The following is a 17,141-nucleotide window of genomic DNA, read 5'->3' as shown; positions in this document are numbered from 1 at the left end:
AAAGACATCTCCATAATCCTTGGGAAGTGTGTGTAGCAAAAGTAGTCGGCATTGTCATGGTTGAAAGTATTCATGCAACACTGACGCTGTAAGCTGTGTGATGCTAACGCGCTAACACCGTTAGCATGGTCTGTGTTGGTCAAAGGAAAAAGGATAGATATGAAACTACTGGCCAAAATGTCATACAAAACACAACACCTAAAATCGGAATGTGATGGTGACCTATTGAGCACAAACAGACAATCATGATTTGCTTGCTGGACCTATAATTAATTTATGTGCATTACATTTCCACCTCGCACATAGAAATCAAAAGCAAGATGGATGCTAACGCGCTAACACCGTTAGCATGTTCTGTGTTGGTCGGAAAAAGGATAGATATGAAACTACTGGCCAAAATAAAGGTCATACAAAACACAACACCTAAAATCGGAATGTGATGGTGACCTATTGAGCACAAACAGACAATCATGATTTGCTTGCTGGACCTATAATTAATTTATGTGCATTACATTTCCACCTCGCACATATAAATCAAGCCACAGTGCAGTCAGAGAGTAGTTCACAGGTCACACACAGGAGCAGTGAAAGGGGGAGGGGACTTGGGATGGCAGTGTAGAGTAGGCACGACATTGAGGGGTAGAAACCATCCCGGTCGCGTGGTTCATCTAACGCGTGTGTCACTGTGAAGGACTGGCCCCATGAAGTGAACGTAGTTGGCGTAGTAGACGCCAACATGACGATTCTGACGTAGGCTGTTGAGGTTGAGCAAGAATAGCGTGTTTCAGAAAAGTAATATTTAAACAGTAAAGAAGACATTTTTGGCGAATGCAATGTAGTCTATGTCTTTTGTGGGAGTGTGCAGGTTTTATTTTGCATAGAGAGATGTGTGGTGGAAGTGTGGCTTGGTCGGAGATAGAGCACGAATGAACGGCCAGGTGCTCATGTACCCCTGTCTATTAGGGTAGCAGGATGAGAAGATGGGTCCCTTCCAATTGAAGCGAAGCGGTCATGTGACGTGAACACTGTTGTCTTTCAAAGTGTTTGCTAGAGCAATACAGCTCATGTGCTGACTCTGCAGTGGAACATCAAAGCAGAACGATGCTGATTGTGATGTTTTATCTGTTGGCCTAATCTCCACCCCGTCAGAGTTCTGATTCACCTTTTTAACCCACTTTCACCTTTATTCACGGTTAACATGTACTCTAAACGTATGCCATAACCTGTTTTCCCCATTAACCCATTTCCTTCATTGTGGAGGAAATAGATGATGCCCTCTGTAATTTTGAAAGGACATATGGCCTAAATTTGATATCGGTGTTTGTTTTTTTGCCTGATATTTTTGTCTATGTGATGACTATATTTACCATACCATTACAAAAAAATATATATATGTGTATGTATATATGTGCTCATTTCTGTGTCATTGCTTCGACCTGAAAATGACTGTTCTGTTTACTCCTTCCGTCCTTAACTTTATATCTAGGCTACCAGTAAATCACAGCTTCAGGCACCATAATCACACACGCCTATTAAATGTTGAATGCCCAGTTGGAAATAAAAGTGGCAGAACGCAAATGGGTTTTGAGTTTAGTTCAGTGCTTAACATTTGAAGTATTTGATTGAACCCACTCAATTATTAAATGTGGGTGCTATTTGGCTACCGTGTTGTCTCCACAAGGACATTGTGCTATGGTATGTAGCTACAGGGTATGTTATATTGCAGAGGGAGTTGTGGCAACCAAACTATTTATTGGGCTGACTCATTATCATTACCATTGTGTCACACAGTACCAGTGTCTACTGTGAGTCATCTGAAGCCATTACTGTGTTGTGAATGGCTGCCAATGTAGATTTGTTGTTTTATTGACTTTTATTACCCAGCACTTAAAAAAAGGCATTTAGATGATGTTGGCACAAATCTGAAATGACTTCCGTTCCATATGCCTTCCTTCCTCCACATCAGTTATTAACCACTTTCAACCTGGTGCCCAATTATTGTGAAAATTACAGATCTACAAGCTCACAATGCATTGTCATTTGTTGTCGTGATGTATTGTGGACTTGTGGATCTGCTATGCCACACAGTATAACGTAAGTATAAAATGGGGCATAAGTGCTTAATTAGACCTATGAGGATTGTATATTTGTATTGCTGCTTCTATTCAGTATGGGCTCAGGTGACTTATATTAGGGGGGGCTAGGTGATGTGGACAAAAATATCACAACATTGATTGACTACCTCTATTGATATTGTGAGAACTATTAATGCTTTCACAAAATGTACACAGAACTAGAAACTAGTGTTGTGCCACATTGTTTCCATCAATGGTTCAAACTGCGGTAGGCTACTACTCCTTCAACTTCACTTCATCTCCTAGTTTGTGATATTAGTCCTGAAAAGAATATCCTATGGAGTGATGTGTTTTACAATTCTTGGTTGTATAAAGATAAGTTTTGGTCGGTTAGAGAAGTGCATGGCAGCAGAAAGATGGTGTCATCGCGTCTCAGTTCATTCATTGACAGTGTGCAGGCATGTTACTATAGCAACCCGACACTGGCACTACATGTGTTGCAGCCGAATGTATACTTTGCAATACAACGGGGCAGTGCGCCAAAAATAGATCTACAAGGTCACAACACGTTGTGGACACAAACTTATTTCTCAAGTTCAGCAGCGCAGTGGCTAAATCGTTGATGTATCCTTTTTGAGAAGATACTCAATTGTGTATTTTGTCCCCCTATGAGTGTGACTGAAAAAAATATGCAAAAAACACGTGAGTTAGTCTGCGAGATAAGGCCCTTCACGTGAGCTTTTGGTGATGACTGTTGAGTGATGTGTGTTTACTGAACTCTAATCTGTGTGTACTGAACTCTAATCTGCGCTACTGGCATGCCCTCCTGACGTGTATTCTTACTTGGGTGGAGGGGTTTGGACTTGGGAGATTAAGAGGGAGCTTTTGTGTTGGGAGATGGGGCAAGGGAGGCACATGTGCTCTATTTGACTCCTAGACTCCTCCCTATTTGAACCCATCACCCAGATCAGATCTACTTCCTATATACAAAACACATTGTGTGCTGCTGTCACCACTCACCATTTGTCATTTCTCAGTTATTGAAAATGTCTGATTGTTGGTATAATCAAAGATGGATCAAGTTTCCCTCTGGCAGCAGTAGAAATAGTTTAGGTGGGGGTGGGGCGTGGTTCAAGTAGGGGGAAGAGGGCTCATGACTTGCAGCCCAGGGCTTAATGCCTATGAATGCTCCCGTGGATGGTTTGCATGACTGTTTCCACATGGTGTGAAAGGGGGATGGGGGCGGGGCGGGGACGACACGCGCTGGAGGGAAGGGGAAGCACAGGCAGATCGCACCAACTCAACTTCTCTGAAAAGTAGGTCAGTTGGTCAAAGTACACGGTAGAGCCTCCATTCCCTGCTCGTCACTCCTCAGCCTCTACATCTCTACATTCATATTGCTCCCCCATGCCATGGCGCCCCTCCTCCAAAATGTCTCTTATATAGCCCGTCTGCTAACATTTATCGTTTTCGTCTGCCCTAAGTGCCCCCCCATGTCACTCAGCAGAGAGCCCTTCTAGAGCTCCAGCTTCTGCGCGCACAAACATTAAACATAAAGCTCAAATTTCCCCAGTGAAGACTTAAGTGAAGCTCTTTATTATCTCTTCTTTATTCATTTTAGTTTTTGGAATGTTAGTCAGTGGAAAGTTTTCTGGACCTCATTCTTGTTCACCTCTCACAATGGGCTGAGTTTCCTGGACAACCTGGCGGGTTGCCAGGTCTCTGGTTGAAGGGAGGTTTTCATTTGCTAGGTTTTTAGTTGAGGGTTTTTCCTCTGGGCTTGGCTGACTGGTGTTATAGGGTTGGCTGCCTCATAGTAAACCTTGGTGCAAATGTAGGTCTCCCCACCACTCGCTCAGGAAACTTGCAAGTGGTAGAAATGCCTTTGTTAACTGCTGCCACCCTGCCAACACTCATTGCTGAACTTATCACGTTTGGTGCTATCACATTCCTGCAGGCAATTCTGCTAGGTGTGTGGATTTCACCATGATTCATACAGTACCCATTAGACCCCTGGAGTCAATGGGCCCTTGTTGACCCATCGACACGCATGGGAACTTCAGCTTTGTTTAGTTTATATACAGTACATCTACAAGAAGACTATGTAACAGCAGTTTAATCTTTTTGCCAGCCTTACCATCATGCTGGTAATGGTTTGTATCGGAATAACAATGAATGTGGCATGTAGAATTGGATGCCATGGGGTTTGTAGAAAATATTGTGAGGTTTGTTTGTGAGGACAGTTGGTTTTGAGGGCTTTGGTAATAGACTTCATTTTGATATGCTGTGGCTCTTTTCACTTTGGTAGGAAAGTAGGTCAAAGTTACATGCATTCCTCTCATTTCACAGCCCTGCGCCAGAAAAAACAGTCCCGCAGCTCTACACCCCGAACTGTATGCAAGCTTGTGGCTGACTGTGCATATGAATGTTTACGTGTCAGTGAAAACACTATTCCTTTTTATTTGTATGTGCTCAACATAATTTTTATGAAATTTCACATCCTGGAATGGGTCACATTTTTCCTCTACTAAAGCCTCACACTTGAGTTGTATTAAATTAGTGGCGTGTTGCTAGTTATCAGTACAGACATTCAAATGCTAACTGACATTCTTTTTCAGGGCTCATATCTAAGATTAACATTTGAAACCCATCATATGTGAAACTAAAGTGTTTTTGACATGAATGAATCGCAGACCTACCAACCTGCACGTATTTTGCGTAGAAATGCAATTCTAGGTCTCAGTACGGACGTATGACATTCACAATGATAACCACGCAATTTTGGGTTAAGGGTGAAATCATCCCCCAACTAATAGTTGGGGGATGATTTGCTGAGCAGAATCATGGGCAGAATGGTGAACTTTGCAAAGACATGTGAAGTCATTTTTGCTGCTCATAGATTTATATAGTAGCAGGAATTATGTTAAATATATTGAACCGAGCCATCTTGTCTGAACAAGCTGGTCCATCTGGTTCCATTGCCAAAGTTAAATTACACACGTGTCAATCAGCCAGCGATCGAAAGGGATTATATACATATATTTTGGGAACCAGTGGGAACAGTTTTGCACCTCATTCACACAGGCAAAGAGAGACCGTTCCGACGGTGATATTGTGTGAAAAACTGTCCACTGATATGGAGCGTTGTTCATTGCTTGCGACGTCGCCTGAACCGATCAAAGTAACCAATAAATAATAGCGTGTATATCTCAACCAATACAAGTGTTTGGGGCCGTGAAACCTCGCAGCCTGCGAGCGAATATAGGAGTTATGGTCGACGTACAGATCCAAAATATTCCACTTTATCTCTGAATGTGTCGACAACTCGACATGTACAGTCTTGACTATGTGAAATGAATAAGTATGGTTTATCAACAATGAGCCTATGAATGATTATACAGACTAGACTATATAGACTATATGTTAACTCAGTCTGAGCAAGTAGGCAAGGCAATTTTATTTATATACCGCCTTTCATACACAGTCAAACAAAGTACAGTACAGCTCATTTAAAGTCCAGACTATCAGGCTATCTATCAAGCCTAGTTGATAGACATCATTGTGAGTAAGCAATGTTAAATACTGTAGTTGGAATTTCCAAATGGTCTGGAATATTGTTCCAGGTTTGTGGTGCATAGTAGTGAAATGCTGCTTCACCATGTTTTGTTCCAACTATGGAGTGAACAATTGGTAGGCCAGCCCCAGATGACCTAAGGGTTCTAGAGGGTTCATATGGCTTCAGCATGTCTGAGATTTTATTTACCACTCTAAATGATTCATTCATTTATATTACAATTAACACAGCTATTTTCTCTGTTTCTCCTCTATAGGATCGTAAGCTGTCCAAGTCAGAGAGACAGCGGTTCAAAGAGGAGGCAGGAATGTTGAAAGGACTGCAGCATCCCAACATTGTCCGTTTCTATGACTCTTGGGAGAGCCCCTCCAAAGGCAGGAAGTGCATTGTGCTGGTCACTGAACTCATGACTTCTGGCACGCTCAAAACGTAAGTCTCAAATTCTGGAACACATGTGCTTAAAGGAGAATTTCGGGCTAGAAGGCTTTCTTACCTTTATTTGTTATATTACGTCCCCACCAAAGAGGTCCAGGTGTTATTTTGTGCAAAAATGCATTATTGGCTATTTCCCCTTTTTTTGGTATATATCTTCTGTTCATAATGTAAATCCCAAGGGGCACACTTTACTACTTATTTAGATTAAATAAGCAAATTATCACAAAAAACCCACACCCCATTGAGGGCGTATGGTAGTAGGAGAAATGGCCAATAATGTGTTTTTGCACAAAATAACACCTGGACTACAAATAAAGGTAAGAAAGCCTTCTAGTCCGAAATTCTCCTTTAATATATTTAAATGATCACATGCACAGGCAGGATATACTACATGCACAGCAGGGCTCAAGATTAACGGCGTCCCGACGTCCCGGGGACTGTAAAATATCTATTTGGGACGTAAATGTATCTCATCCGGGACGGTTTCGGGACGAGAGGAGTTTTTACACTGAAAATGCGCATTTCGTGTGCAGCGATGAGCAGCATGAGAATTTGCCGTGCCGTCAACCAATGCTCTGTCGGACCAAACTAGTATGCCTCCCGTTGACAACAACAACAACGCACACACTACATTCACCCAACGGAATCATAGGAATTATATTGCTTTTGCCCCGTGGATGAGACATTTAGATTGAAAAACTATCGGTTGGAAGCGTGGATAAGACCATGGTTGTGTGCCACAGAAAGGTTCCATATGGACATGGGGCTACACTACACCAACGTTTAACGTTAGCTTCCATGCTAGGCTTGCTAGCTGCCGTCGACATTAAATAATATGTTGGTATATAATCCTCTGAAGCAACAGATGTTTTCTAATGCTCAGATTGTTCTGGAATTGCTGCCCCAACACTGTGGAATGCACACCCCAAAACCAAAACGCTCTCATTCCACATTGATTGTATTTATTATTATTATTATTTATTGATCCTTCGTCTTAGTATTCCCCCTAATAAAGTTGTTTTTATTTGTTTTCTCATGCCAACCATGTAATAGACATTTGAGTATTAATATACCTGCATTGCTGCACGTTATCTGTTGGTCTTGATCAGCCTACACCAAAATAACAATCCATTTGAAAATAAAAATCACTGTTCTCAGGTCGAATATTGATATGCGATTAAAATGTGATTAATTTAGATTAATTAATTACAAAGCCTCTGATTAATTCGATTAACATTTTTAACCAAGCCCTATTTTTCATCTGGGAGCATTTTGACTAAATCAGTGTATCTACAGAAGAAACATGAAGCCAGACAATTAATGTACTGCATGTATTCAATACATGCAGTACATTATTTGTTTGGCTTAATTGTATTTCCATTACAATAGGAATACAGTTATTAATTTCACAATTTGAGTGGTGCTTTTTGTACATTTATTTCCCGGGACGGTATACATTTACTTCGGGACGGTTCAAATTGTATTTTGGGACGGTTCCGGGACGGTGGTGAAAAAAGTTAGTCTGGAGCCCTGATGCACAGGCAGGATATACTTGCAGCGTACTGTTATTTACTAGTTTGATACCAGTGCTGAAATTATGCCTGGCATGACCCAAAAAAAAGTGATCGATTGACAATGACAATGAATGTTCGTTGCCAAATTAACAGATCTTCCACTCACCGCATAAATGCAATGCGTCAGACTTGGTACTGACTCAATCTCTATCGTTCCAAAATACCATAAGGTTAGTTTTTCCCTTGAACATTATGAAGAAAGCCCGGCGACAATTTTAACTAAATGATTATTTTCATGGTGGAAAAGCTTGATTTGCAAGCCAAAGAGTACATCTTTGTGATGTCACTGATCACATGACACCAGGTTCTAGACCTCCAGTTATAGGCTGAATAGAAGGTGCGCACACTTATCCGACACACCAACGGACCGACATGCAGAAACAATGGTCGGACGTGCGCTGGTCCCGTGCTTGCGGTTAAGGTTAGGTTAGGTTTGAGGTAGGTTGTCGTTCTAATGACAGTTGGACCAATAGTATGTCTAAACTAAAGCCTTTAAGTACAGTCCCACTACAAATGGAAACAGTCAGAAAAAAGTTGGTCAAATATGTTTTAATGGGGGGAGCATGGCACATACAGTCTCTGGCCTGATGAGTCCCTCATTTGTTTGGAATGGATGATTCACCAAGCAGAGGAATGTCGCTCCCTGTTTTATTTAGATTTTTAGAGTCCCGTTCCGACGATCTTTGCTGCATGTCTCTCCCCATCTCTCCCTCCCTCTTTCCTGTCTTATCTTCACTTGTCTAGAACCCATCGATAAAGGCAGAAAAGCCAAAGTTTTAATGTAAATGTGACAGGCTTGCAAAGATGTCTATTAGAAATGTTGTTTTGCTTCACCAACAATATAATTCTTAATAATTCGCATTGTAAGCTACCTATGGTGAACAAGATACACCAGCCTTTCTATATCTTTTTATTTATTTTATTTGTTAATTAAATATTAGTCTTGATGATGTTTAATTCTGGATCTTGTGTAGATATCTGAAACGATTCAAGGTGATGAAGATTAAAGTGCTGCGGAGCTGGTGTCGACAGATCCTGAAGGGGCTTCACTTCCTGCACACTCGGGCTCCCCCCATCATCCACAGGGACCTAAAATGTGACAACATCTTCATCACAGGCCCCACGGGGTCTGTCAAGATAGGAGACCTGGGACTGGCCACACTCAAGCGGTCCTCGTTCGCCAAGAGTGTCATAGGTAAGACTATAAGTCACTGCGGCTGCCTCCTGTTGCCAAACTGCCATGTGACTGACTTAATGCCAATGATTGTATTGAATGATGTTGGTATTTAGAGTTGGGGTTTTATGTTTTAGTTTTTTGACAGTGTGGTTTAAAAACAGACCACAGTGTTTCAGCTCTCTCTCAAACCACAGCTCAAATGGTGGCCAGATTTTGTGGCTGATAACCACAAGCATTTTCTACCATTGCCCTCACGCAGCATGTCGACTAGGTTTGGTCCTGTGATAGAATCAATTTGTCTTTTTCCCTTTAAACCGGGAAAGGTTCTTTTTCCTTTCAGGCACCTACTGAAAGTAAGTAGCGCCAGAAATTTCTCTTTGAATTCTACATGAATATTGTCATGCAAATGTCCTGTCTTATGAAATGCAAGTTAACTTGGCTGGGGCTAAAGGTATACCCCTTGCCTTCTGTCTTAGACTGGTCTTTGTTCTGTGGTTTGGAAATATGTGGTCTGTTTGCCAGTGATGCCAATAATATTTAACATCTCTCTCTATGGGTTTGCTTCAACAGGTTGTTTTTGCTAGTGTTTGTCTCTTACTGTCTTTTAAAACATTTTCAGGACAGCAGAATCTTTTTGCTCGCTTCCCTGTCAAGGGAGGTCTTTTCCCTTCTTCCACCAAACCCCCCCCCCCCCCCCCACCACTCCCCTGTATCAGCTTGTTTTTTTACTTTCACATTCTTGGGTATGTTTTTAAAATGTAGGCTCTAGCCTCAGCTGTGCCCCATTCTGCTGTATGGAATGAATAGGGTACGGCTGGTCATTAAGTAAGTATGCACTGATATGGGCCTGGTAAGTCTGCTAAGTGTGCTGTGACACACATCATTTCCAAAACAATTAAATTCAAATAACAATCTTGAGTTTTTCTGTGTATGACCTGAGATTGAAAGCAAAGTTATCAGTAATTTCATGAAAGCTGGTGTACAGACACACCGTTGAGCTCAGTAGCTAGCTATGGGATATGCTTCTCTCAGACTTGACCATAACACTTTTCCTCGTACAGCTCAACTGGAGACGGTAAGTTGGACATCCAAAGGTAAGTTTAATAAAAATTGTGTTTTTTTTTCTTTTAACTTGGTTGTGAGGTAAGGTCTTGACACAAGTTACTTCCATAGCTAGTCTTATTTATAAAAGTTCATTGGCATTCAAAATGGCAATCTGACAATCTGTGTTATCCTTGAGTGCCTCTCTGTAAAATGCTATATTGACAGGTTATATCTAACAACCATTCTGACAAATAAATGTGTGTTCTGTACATTGGCTTTCTGACATTAGATATTATTATGCCTCATAAATCAAGGTCCTACACAGACAAACGCGTGCCTCTTTCTCTCCAGTCTAACTGAGCCCAGCTTCCCCATTCTTTTTTTCTGTCCTTTTTGCTTTCCTCCCCCTCTCCTCTTTTTCTCCTCTTCCTCCAACTCTCTGCTCGCAGGTTCTACCCCCCCTCAGGAGACGGCAGCAGCAGGCTGGTCACTCCTCCTCGCCCTGCGCTTCCTCAGCCCATCACGGGTTCGAGGAGCGAGAGAGAGGGCGCGGTGGGTTGTGAGAGACCCTCTCACTCGAGTCAGTCAGGGAGAAAGAGAGTTCTGAATAGTTGTTTTGATTTAAGGTACCCCTGAGTTCATGGCGCCTGAGATGTATGAGGAGAAGTACGACGAGTCAGTGGATGTGTATGCCTTTGGAATGTGCATGCTGGAGATGGCCACCTCAGAGTACCCTTACTCAGAGTGCCAGAACGCTGCACAGATCTACCGCAGAGTCACCAGTGTAAGTCGTCCCTTCAGCCCTCTGTGTCTTCCCCTTTCTACCAGCACCCCCCCCCACGCCTTCACGTTTGCAAGATATATCCCCCACAAGAATTATCTGCCCAGTCGCTCGTCCATCGCTTGCACAGAGCTCTTGCTCTTTTTTTTGTTAAGCCTTTGTCAAGGCTATATAAGCTTTGTACCTTCCAGCACCTCTGTTTCCCCTTTCAGCATCACCTCATTCCTTTGTCTTCTGCTCTCTGGCTGTTCCATGCTGTCCTCTGCCCTCCACCCTTTGCCCCTTTGCGATAAATGCACCAGTTTACAGGCTCCTTTAACAGAAAACACGTTAGCCCCTCCCTCCCGCTATCCAACCAGTTTTTCTTGCTTTGTCCTTATGTTGTGTGTGTGGGTGTTCAGCATATGTACCTGAGGAGTGGATGATTGATGAGGGAATGTGCCAGCGCAGCTATTTTCCTCCCAGCTGATAAGTGATCCGTGTCATGCGTCCAGAATGGCAGAAGCTGTTACAGAAAAACACTCTTCACATTCATGCAGTTAGTCATACTGGATCACTCTTTAAATGCATAGCTCCCTGGTGATTCATGTCCTTAGATTTACCCAAGACCCAAATGACTAATGCTCATGGATGAATAAAGAGCTTATCAAGAAAATGTATTTAAAAATCTGCACACCCACTGCCCAAGCTTATCATTAACCACACACAGAACTGAAGGTCTTTGCTGTATTATCAGCTGTACTCTGCAATAGTGTTGAGGCACTGTCTATAGTGTTCTGTAATTTTCTTTTACATCACTGCTAAATATTAAACCTGTTTATTATGACCATAGTACCAAACTGTTCACTTACATTGTTGAGGTAAACGTAAATGAACTCTGGAACAATTGTGCTCTCATCAGACAGCTCTCAGCAAGTTCCCCTGTATTTATGTAGCGCCAGGAAGTCTCCTCCTGACATTGGCCCAATCCATCACTCGACAACAAGGCCCCTGTCTGTTGTCCCATGGCCTCTCCTCTCTACCACTTCTCATCCTGTAGTCTTTAAAAAAAAACACCATCAGTCATTACCCACCCACCTTTAATTATTTCTGGTTGAATTGGTGGGGAGATGAGCTTTCTAGTGAGTAACCCCATGCACTACTGTGTACAAAAACATACGGTCACCAATGTTGTCTTACATCCTGTTCATCAGGGCTGCTAAGATTTGACACGGTTAGGTTAAGACTACTGGCACAGAATATCAGAGCAAATGAGGACATCAAAAGATGCTGGAGAGTTTTCACATTAAACAAAATATTTAGAAATAGGTGGGTCATTCTCATTCAATGTTCTGTGTTTCCTGTAGGGGGTGAAGCCAGCCAGCTTCGACAAGGTGGCCATTCCTGAGGTGAAGGAGATCATCGAGGGATGTATTCGCCAGAACAAGGATGAGAGGTCTGTTTTTTTCCTTGCAGTTGTACAATATTGTCAGTCAATCCTGATCGATTATTCTTCTAACCCTGTCCTGCTCTACTCAGGTACTCTATCAAGGATCTCCTGACCCACGCCTTCTTCCAGGAGGAGACGGGGGTTCGTGTGGAGCTTGCAGAGGAGGATGATGGAGAGATGGAAGCTATCAAACTGTGGCTGAGGATTGAGGATGCGAAGAAGCTTAAGGGGAAGTACAAGGACAACGAGGCTATAGAGTTCTCTTTTGACCTCAGCAAGGACGTGCCAGAGGACGTGGCACAGGAAATGGTAATTTCCAGCTGCAGTTCTCTGGTTTGATTTGATAAACTTGTTGTGCTAAATGACTGTACCGGTATAATACATGCATAGTCTATCTACAGCTTTGGTCATATATCGTACAGAAGCCTAACGGCCACATTGTTCAGTTGCCATACTCGTCCTACATGATCAACATTGTTTTGCTTGCTATCGCCATGCTAGCCTGAAAGCAACTTATGCTTTTCTGGCTATAGAGCGCCGCAGTCCCACCCCCTCTCAGAAAAACGAGTGGCCCAGGAAATGAAACCCCAATGCATTCTCCCATCGGCACTTCTAATATAATTTATTTAAAGACTGTTACGCCGCAGACAAAGCCAACTCGGATCGTGACAAATCATGACGATGAACACAATGTTTTGGGCCGATCAAATCATTTATAAGACGAAAAACAAAACAAATAGTGTTGTCTCCTGACTTTCTTTTCTTCTTTCTAATGATTTGATCGGCCCAAAACATTGTGTTCATTGTCATGATTTGTCACGATCCGAGTTGGCTTTGTCCGCGACGTAACCGTCTTTAAATAAATTATATTAGAAGTGCCGATGGGAGAATGCATTGGGGTTTCATTTCCTGGGCCACTCGTTTTTCTGAGAGGGGGCGGGACTGCGGCGCTCTATAGAGGGGCTGAACAAACTAGCGCTGGACACCGACTTCCTATTGGTTCACCAACCTATAAGCCCTCCCCTCCCCAGTAAAACGCAGTGGAGAATAAATAAATACATTGATTTTGTTCTGTTCCTTTCAAGTAATTTGGGGATGATATTCACTTTGGGACAAATGGTTTGTCACTATCACTGTATGTCCAGGAAATATTTCAGATGAGGGGTTCCAAGTGTGATTATGTTTTTCTGCTTCAGGTGGAGTCTGGCTACGTGTGTGACGGTGACCATAAAACTATGGCTAAGGCCATAAAGGACAGGGTGGCACTCATCTGTCGCAAGAGAACACAGAGGCAGCAGGTCTGTACCATCTCCCTTTGGTCCCATTTGTACAATAACACTCAGGATTTTACTGTGCATAATTGGTTGGTGTTTAAGGTGACTGTTGGTTCATAGGCTTTGCTTGTAGTCCAGTGAAAGGAAGGTGATGTAGGTCATTGTGCTGTGGTTTTATTACCCTAATTATGGTGGTATGTTATGTTCCCAGCTCAAGGTACTAACACAAAGGAATACACCAACATTAACCAACAAATATAACAAACACTATCAAATTTGTCCACATACAATAAAGGTACTTGTAGCTCGTGAGGTGCAATTCTCAAAATAACAAAGCAGCGTTAATGCTGCTTTGGCAAGCTATATGGACTGCCACATGAAGCACAGCCATTAAGTACACCACACAGGTGACCCTGATTGTCAAAGCGAGAAAAATCATCTCACTGACCTAAGAAAAAGGGAGAAAAAAAGAAACTGGCTAACACCTGACAGTAGCCCTAACATATAGTTGTTCTGGTTTTTATTTTGGTGTACTGGGGGCATTAACAAATCTGCCCTTAATCGAATTAAAGGTCAGAGAGGAGCACGAATTAAAGGTCAGAGAGGAACAGGAACAGAAGACGATAGAAGAAGAACAGCCGGGTCAGTTGCCACCCTCACAGCCGGGCCCACCACCCAGCACAGAGGGCCCTCCACCAGCCACACAGACTGTGCAGCAGCCTGCTCCCTACGCACCACCTCAGTTGAGCCAACCACCCACTCAGCAGATGGCTCCCCAACCCGCATCCCAGCAGAGCCTTCAGACACCCATCTATAACACTCCTCTACCTGTCCAACCCACTGGCCCTGCACAGATCGTCCCTTATTTCCCACAGGCAACAGGGCCTGTCCCAGCTACAGCTGCAGGACAGGGTCAAAGTGTAGTCCCCATCCAGCCAGAGTCGGAGGAGCCTGAGACGGATCAGCTTCAACAGCAGCCACAGCAAGTTGTGGGAGGTGTGTCTTCAGAAGATTTATTAATGTTCAAATATTCGATGACAGCATTGTAACATGACAAGAGAGGTCTTTAATAATTGGTAACCTGTCATCAAGTCAACACTCTTCTTCCTTCTTGCCCCACCTCTTTCAGCCAATCAAATGTTGGAAAGACCCCGGAGTTCCTCCATTCTCCCAGAGCCTGCTCAGCCCGTGATGTCATACAACTCTGTGCCCAATCAGCTTCAGCCCCAGGCCACCTACCCTCAGACACAAACGGAGCAGATACAGCAACAGCAGGTCCCAGTGGTGAGTTGGGTTATAATTGGTATATTAAGTTATCTGTGTTAAGATAAGAAATGCACTTGCCCTGTCCTTTTCACACCATCTTACTTCCCCTTCACTCAACAGCTGTCCCTCAGTGTCTCTACTAACTTGTGCTCTTGTTTTCACTCTGTGGTACATTAGATCCAGCCACAAATCCCAGGTGTACAGCCTACCACCGTTGTTCCTGTTGCCACCTGCGCCCAGTCTGCCCCCTTGGCACTTACTCAGGTACATTGTGTTTCTAAAGTCCAGAGGCCTAACATGCTCTTTGTAGCGTTCCCTTCTGCCTCCAAAACTATGGAATGCACTTCCCAATACAATCAGAACTGCAGCCTCACTCCCAATCTTCCACCACAGTCTGAAAACCCATCATGGCCCGTAGCAGTTGCCCTAGCCCAGACAACTTTACAGGCGTATGCAAAGGCTCAATTTATGTAACTTGGATAGCATTTTATATAGACATAGCACTATATAATATATAATATATGCATACCAGTAGTTCCATTTTATAAATATTCCACTGTTACGTTCTTAGCTACGTATGTACGTGTTATGTATGATAACGACTTTTTTATGTATATGATGTATTGCCATGCTTTTTGTTCTTGCTTAATGTAAATCGTTCTGGATTAAGAGTGTACGTGTTACGTATGTTATGTATGATAACAACTTTTTTATGTATATGATGTATTGCCATGCTTTTTGTTCTTGCTTAATGTAAGTTATGTAGTTATGTGATGACGTCAAGCGATGACGCTGAAATTAATTTATAAAGGGGTAGGGTAAAGGGTTATATATGTTTTTTTACTTCAACCTACTCCTTTCTGAACATACAAAAGTTAAATAAAAAAATAAGAACTTTTTTTTATACTTGCGGCCAGTGAGGCTTGTTTTTTTTAATACTTTAATTCTTTGACTTGTTATGTTCAGAATAAAGTTTTTCATTCATTCATTCATTCAAATCGTTCTGGATTAAGAGCATCTGCTAAAGGCCTAAATTGTAGCTCCCTTATGCCTCTTCTCCTTACCATAATGATACTGTAAAGTTGCTGTCTAAAAAAAAAACATGGACAGTATCAACATATTAGCTGCTATGCTGGCTGTTTTCACGTTTGTCCATTAAGCAATAGAAATTCTTAAGGGCTTCCACAACTATGGAATTTGTGGTATCCGGACATGTTTTCATTGCTAAATCGAAGTACGAAGTGTTGGACCTGATGACATTAGGGAGTTATTTAACAGTCCCTTTAGGAACCGGTCTGATTTTAAGTAGCTATGGTATGTTATCCTACAGGTAAGTGCCTGTAGTGTAGAGCGTTGGAGAGGAGCCAGTATACTGTGAAGCTATAGGAGATTTATATCTATTGGGGAATGAAGGAGAGTGACTGTTTAGACCAGTAAGGTTCTTTGACGAGTATCATGTACTGTACGACGTCTAACATAGATGTGTGCTAAAGTTCACATTCTCTCTCTTCCCCCTCCTTATTCCTTCCTATGTTCTGCCCCTGCCACTCCCTCCATCTGTCCCCCCTCATCCTTGTAGCTGCCTACCCAGCAAGTGGTTTTGCCCCCAATATCTCAGACGGCACCTCCCCAGTTGCAGCCAGAGGGCAGCACAGCTTCTCTTCAGAGCTCCACTTCTCTAATACAGACGCAACCTGGAGCTCAGCAAATTCAGGTGAGGTGACACACAAAGAACCTTGAATCATAAATTCACAGTCCCTGTAGCAACATTCTCACACTAATTTCCATTTTATTTTCAAAGTTTCCTTCTGCTATGGACTAACTTTCTCATTCCATGGTTGTTCTGCACATTTCTTCTGCCTCTTACCACTGCATGCTGCTTAGTCATGGGCCAGTGAGTTGAGTCCTATACTGTCTCCTCCAATCAACGCAGAGCACCTATACTTTCTCTATCAGGCTTCATGCCTCTCTGTCCCACAGGTATTCTCAAGAGCACCAAACATTGTTTTGTATGTAGCGTAGGTGAAGTGTTTGGTTTGCTATCCCTTCTCCCTGAATTCTGTATGTTCAGTCCCTCAAAAATATTGAATTCCAAAGTGCTGTAATATTGCAGCCTGTCCAGACTGTGTGGTTTGGCTCATTCATGTATGAATGTTTGCATTGATTCATGGGTGTACTCTCTGCATTTAAGGCCCCTGCGAGTGTTGCCCAAGCACCAGTGGAGCAGCCAGCAGGTACTTCTGTAGTAGCGCCGCTGTCTGTAGAAAGGTAAGAAATCAGAAATCCCAGGTTCTGTTGTCTTTGCCGGACTTATGCAGCTAGCTCACCGGCCATTCAATATGTCCCCCAGTTGCCTGTCAGATGCTGCCTCTGGTCTCAGCGATGGCAATGAGGGGTCAGGAGGCCGCCACGAGGGCCGTTCGCTCAAACGCCATCAACGACGATCCGTACGCAGCCGTTCTCGCCATGACAAGACTGCCAAGGCTAAGCTCAATGTTCTCAATGTACGCAT

At 42.9% G+C, this 17,141-nt stretch overlaps 1 protein-coding gene across 6 annotated transcripts in view; it reads left to right on the top strand.

Annotated features, from left to right (window-relative positions):
* Nucleotides 1-17,141, top strand: part of LOC308314356 (serine/threonine-protein kinase WNK1-like) — a 41,104-nt gene that overhangs the window by 13,735 nt on the left and 10,228 nt on the right. For 5 of the 6 annotated variants that reach the window (XM_080761941.1, XM_080761942.1, XM_080761945.1 and 2 more), the window contains exons 3-15: nucleotides 5,906-6,078; nucleotides 8,633-8,853; nucleotides 10,506-10,663; nucleotides 12,007-12,095; nucleotides 12,179-12,398; nucleotides 13,286-13,387; nucleotides 13,936-14,359; nucleotides 14,493-14,647; nucleotides 14,807-14,893; nucleotides 16,209-16,343; nucleotides 16,514-16,609; nucleotides 16,821-16,897; nucleotides 16,980-17,133. In XM_080761941.1, the coding sequence (XP_080618067.1) occupies nucleotides 5,906-6,078; nucleotides 8,633-8,853; nucleotides 10,506-10,663; nucleotides 12,007-12,095; nucleotides 12,179-12,398; nucleotides 13,286-13,387; nucleotides 13,936-14,359; nucleotides 14,493-14,647; nucleotides 14,807-14,893; nucleotides 16,209-16,343; nucleotides 16,514-16,609; nucleotides 16,821-16,897; nucleotides 16,980-17,133 (2,091 nt within the window). The remainder of the gene's footprint in view (nucleotides 1-5,905; nucleotides 6,079-8,632; nucleotides 8,854-10,505; nucleotides 10,664-12,006; nucleotides 12,096-12,178; nucleotides 12,399-13,285; nucleotides 13,388-13,935; nucleotides 14,360-14,492; nucleotides 14,648-14,806; nucleotides 14,894-16,208; nucleotides 16,344-16,513; nucleotides 16,610-16,820; nucleotides 16,898-16,979; nucleotides 17,134-17,141) is intronic. The other variant, XM_080761944.1, reaches the window with a different exon arrangement.

The sequence above is a fragment of the Protomyctophum bolini genome, assembly GCF_963924005.1.
Source record: "Protomyctophum bolini genome assembly, chromosome: 4".
Lineage (NCBI taxonomy): Eukaryota > Metazoa > Chordata > Actinopteri > Myctophiformes > Myctophidae > Protomyctophum > Protomyctophum bolini.
Note: the sequence above shows the minus strand (reverse complement) of the source record. Positions and strands in the feature narration are given on the sequence as shown.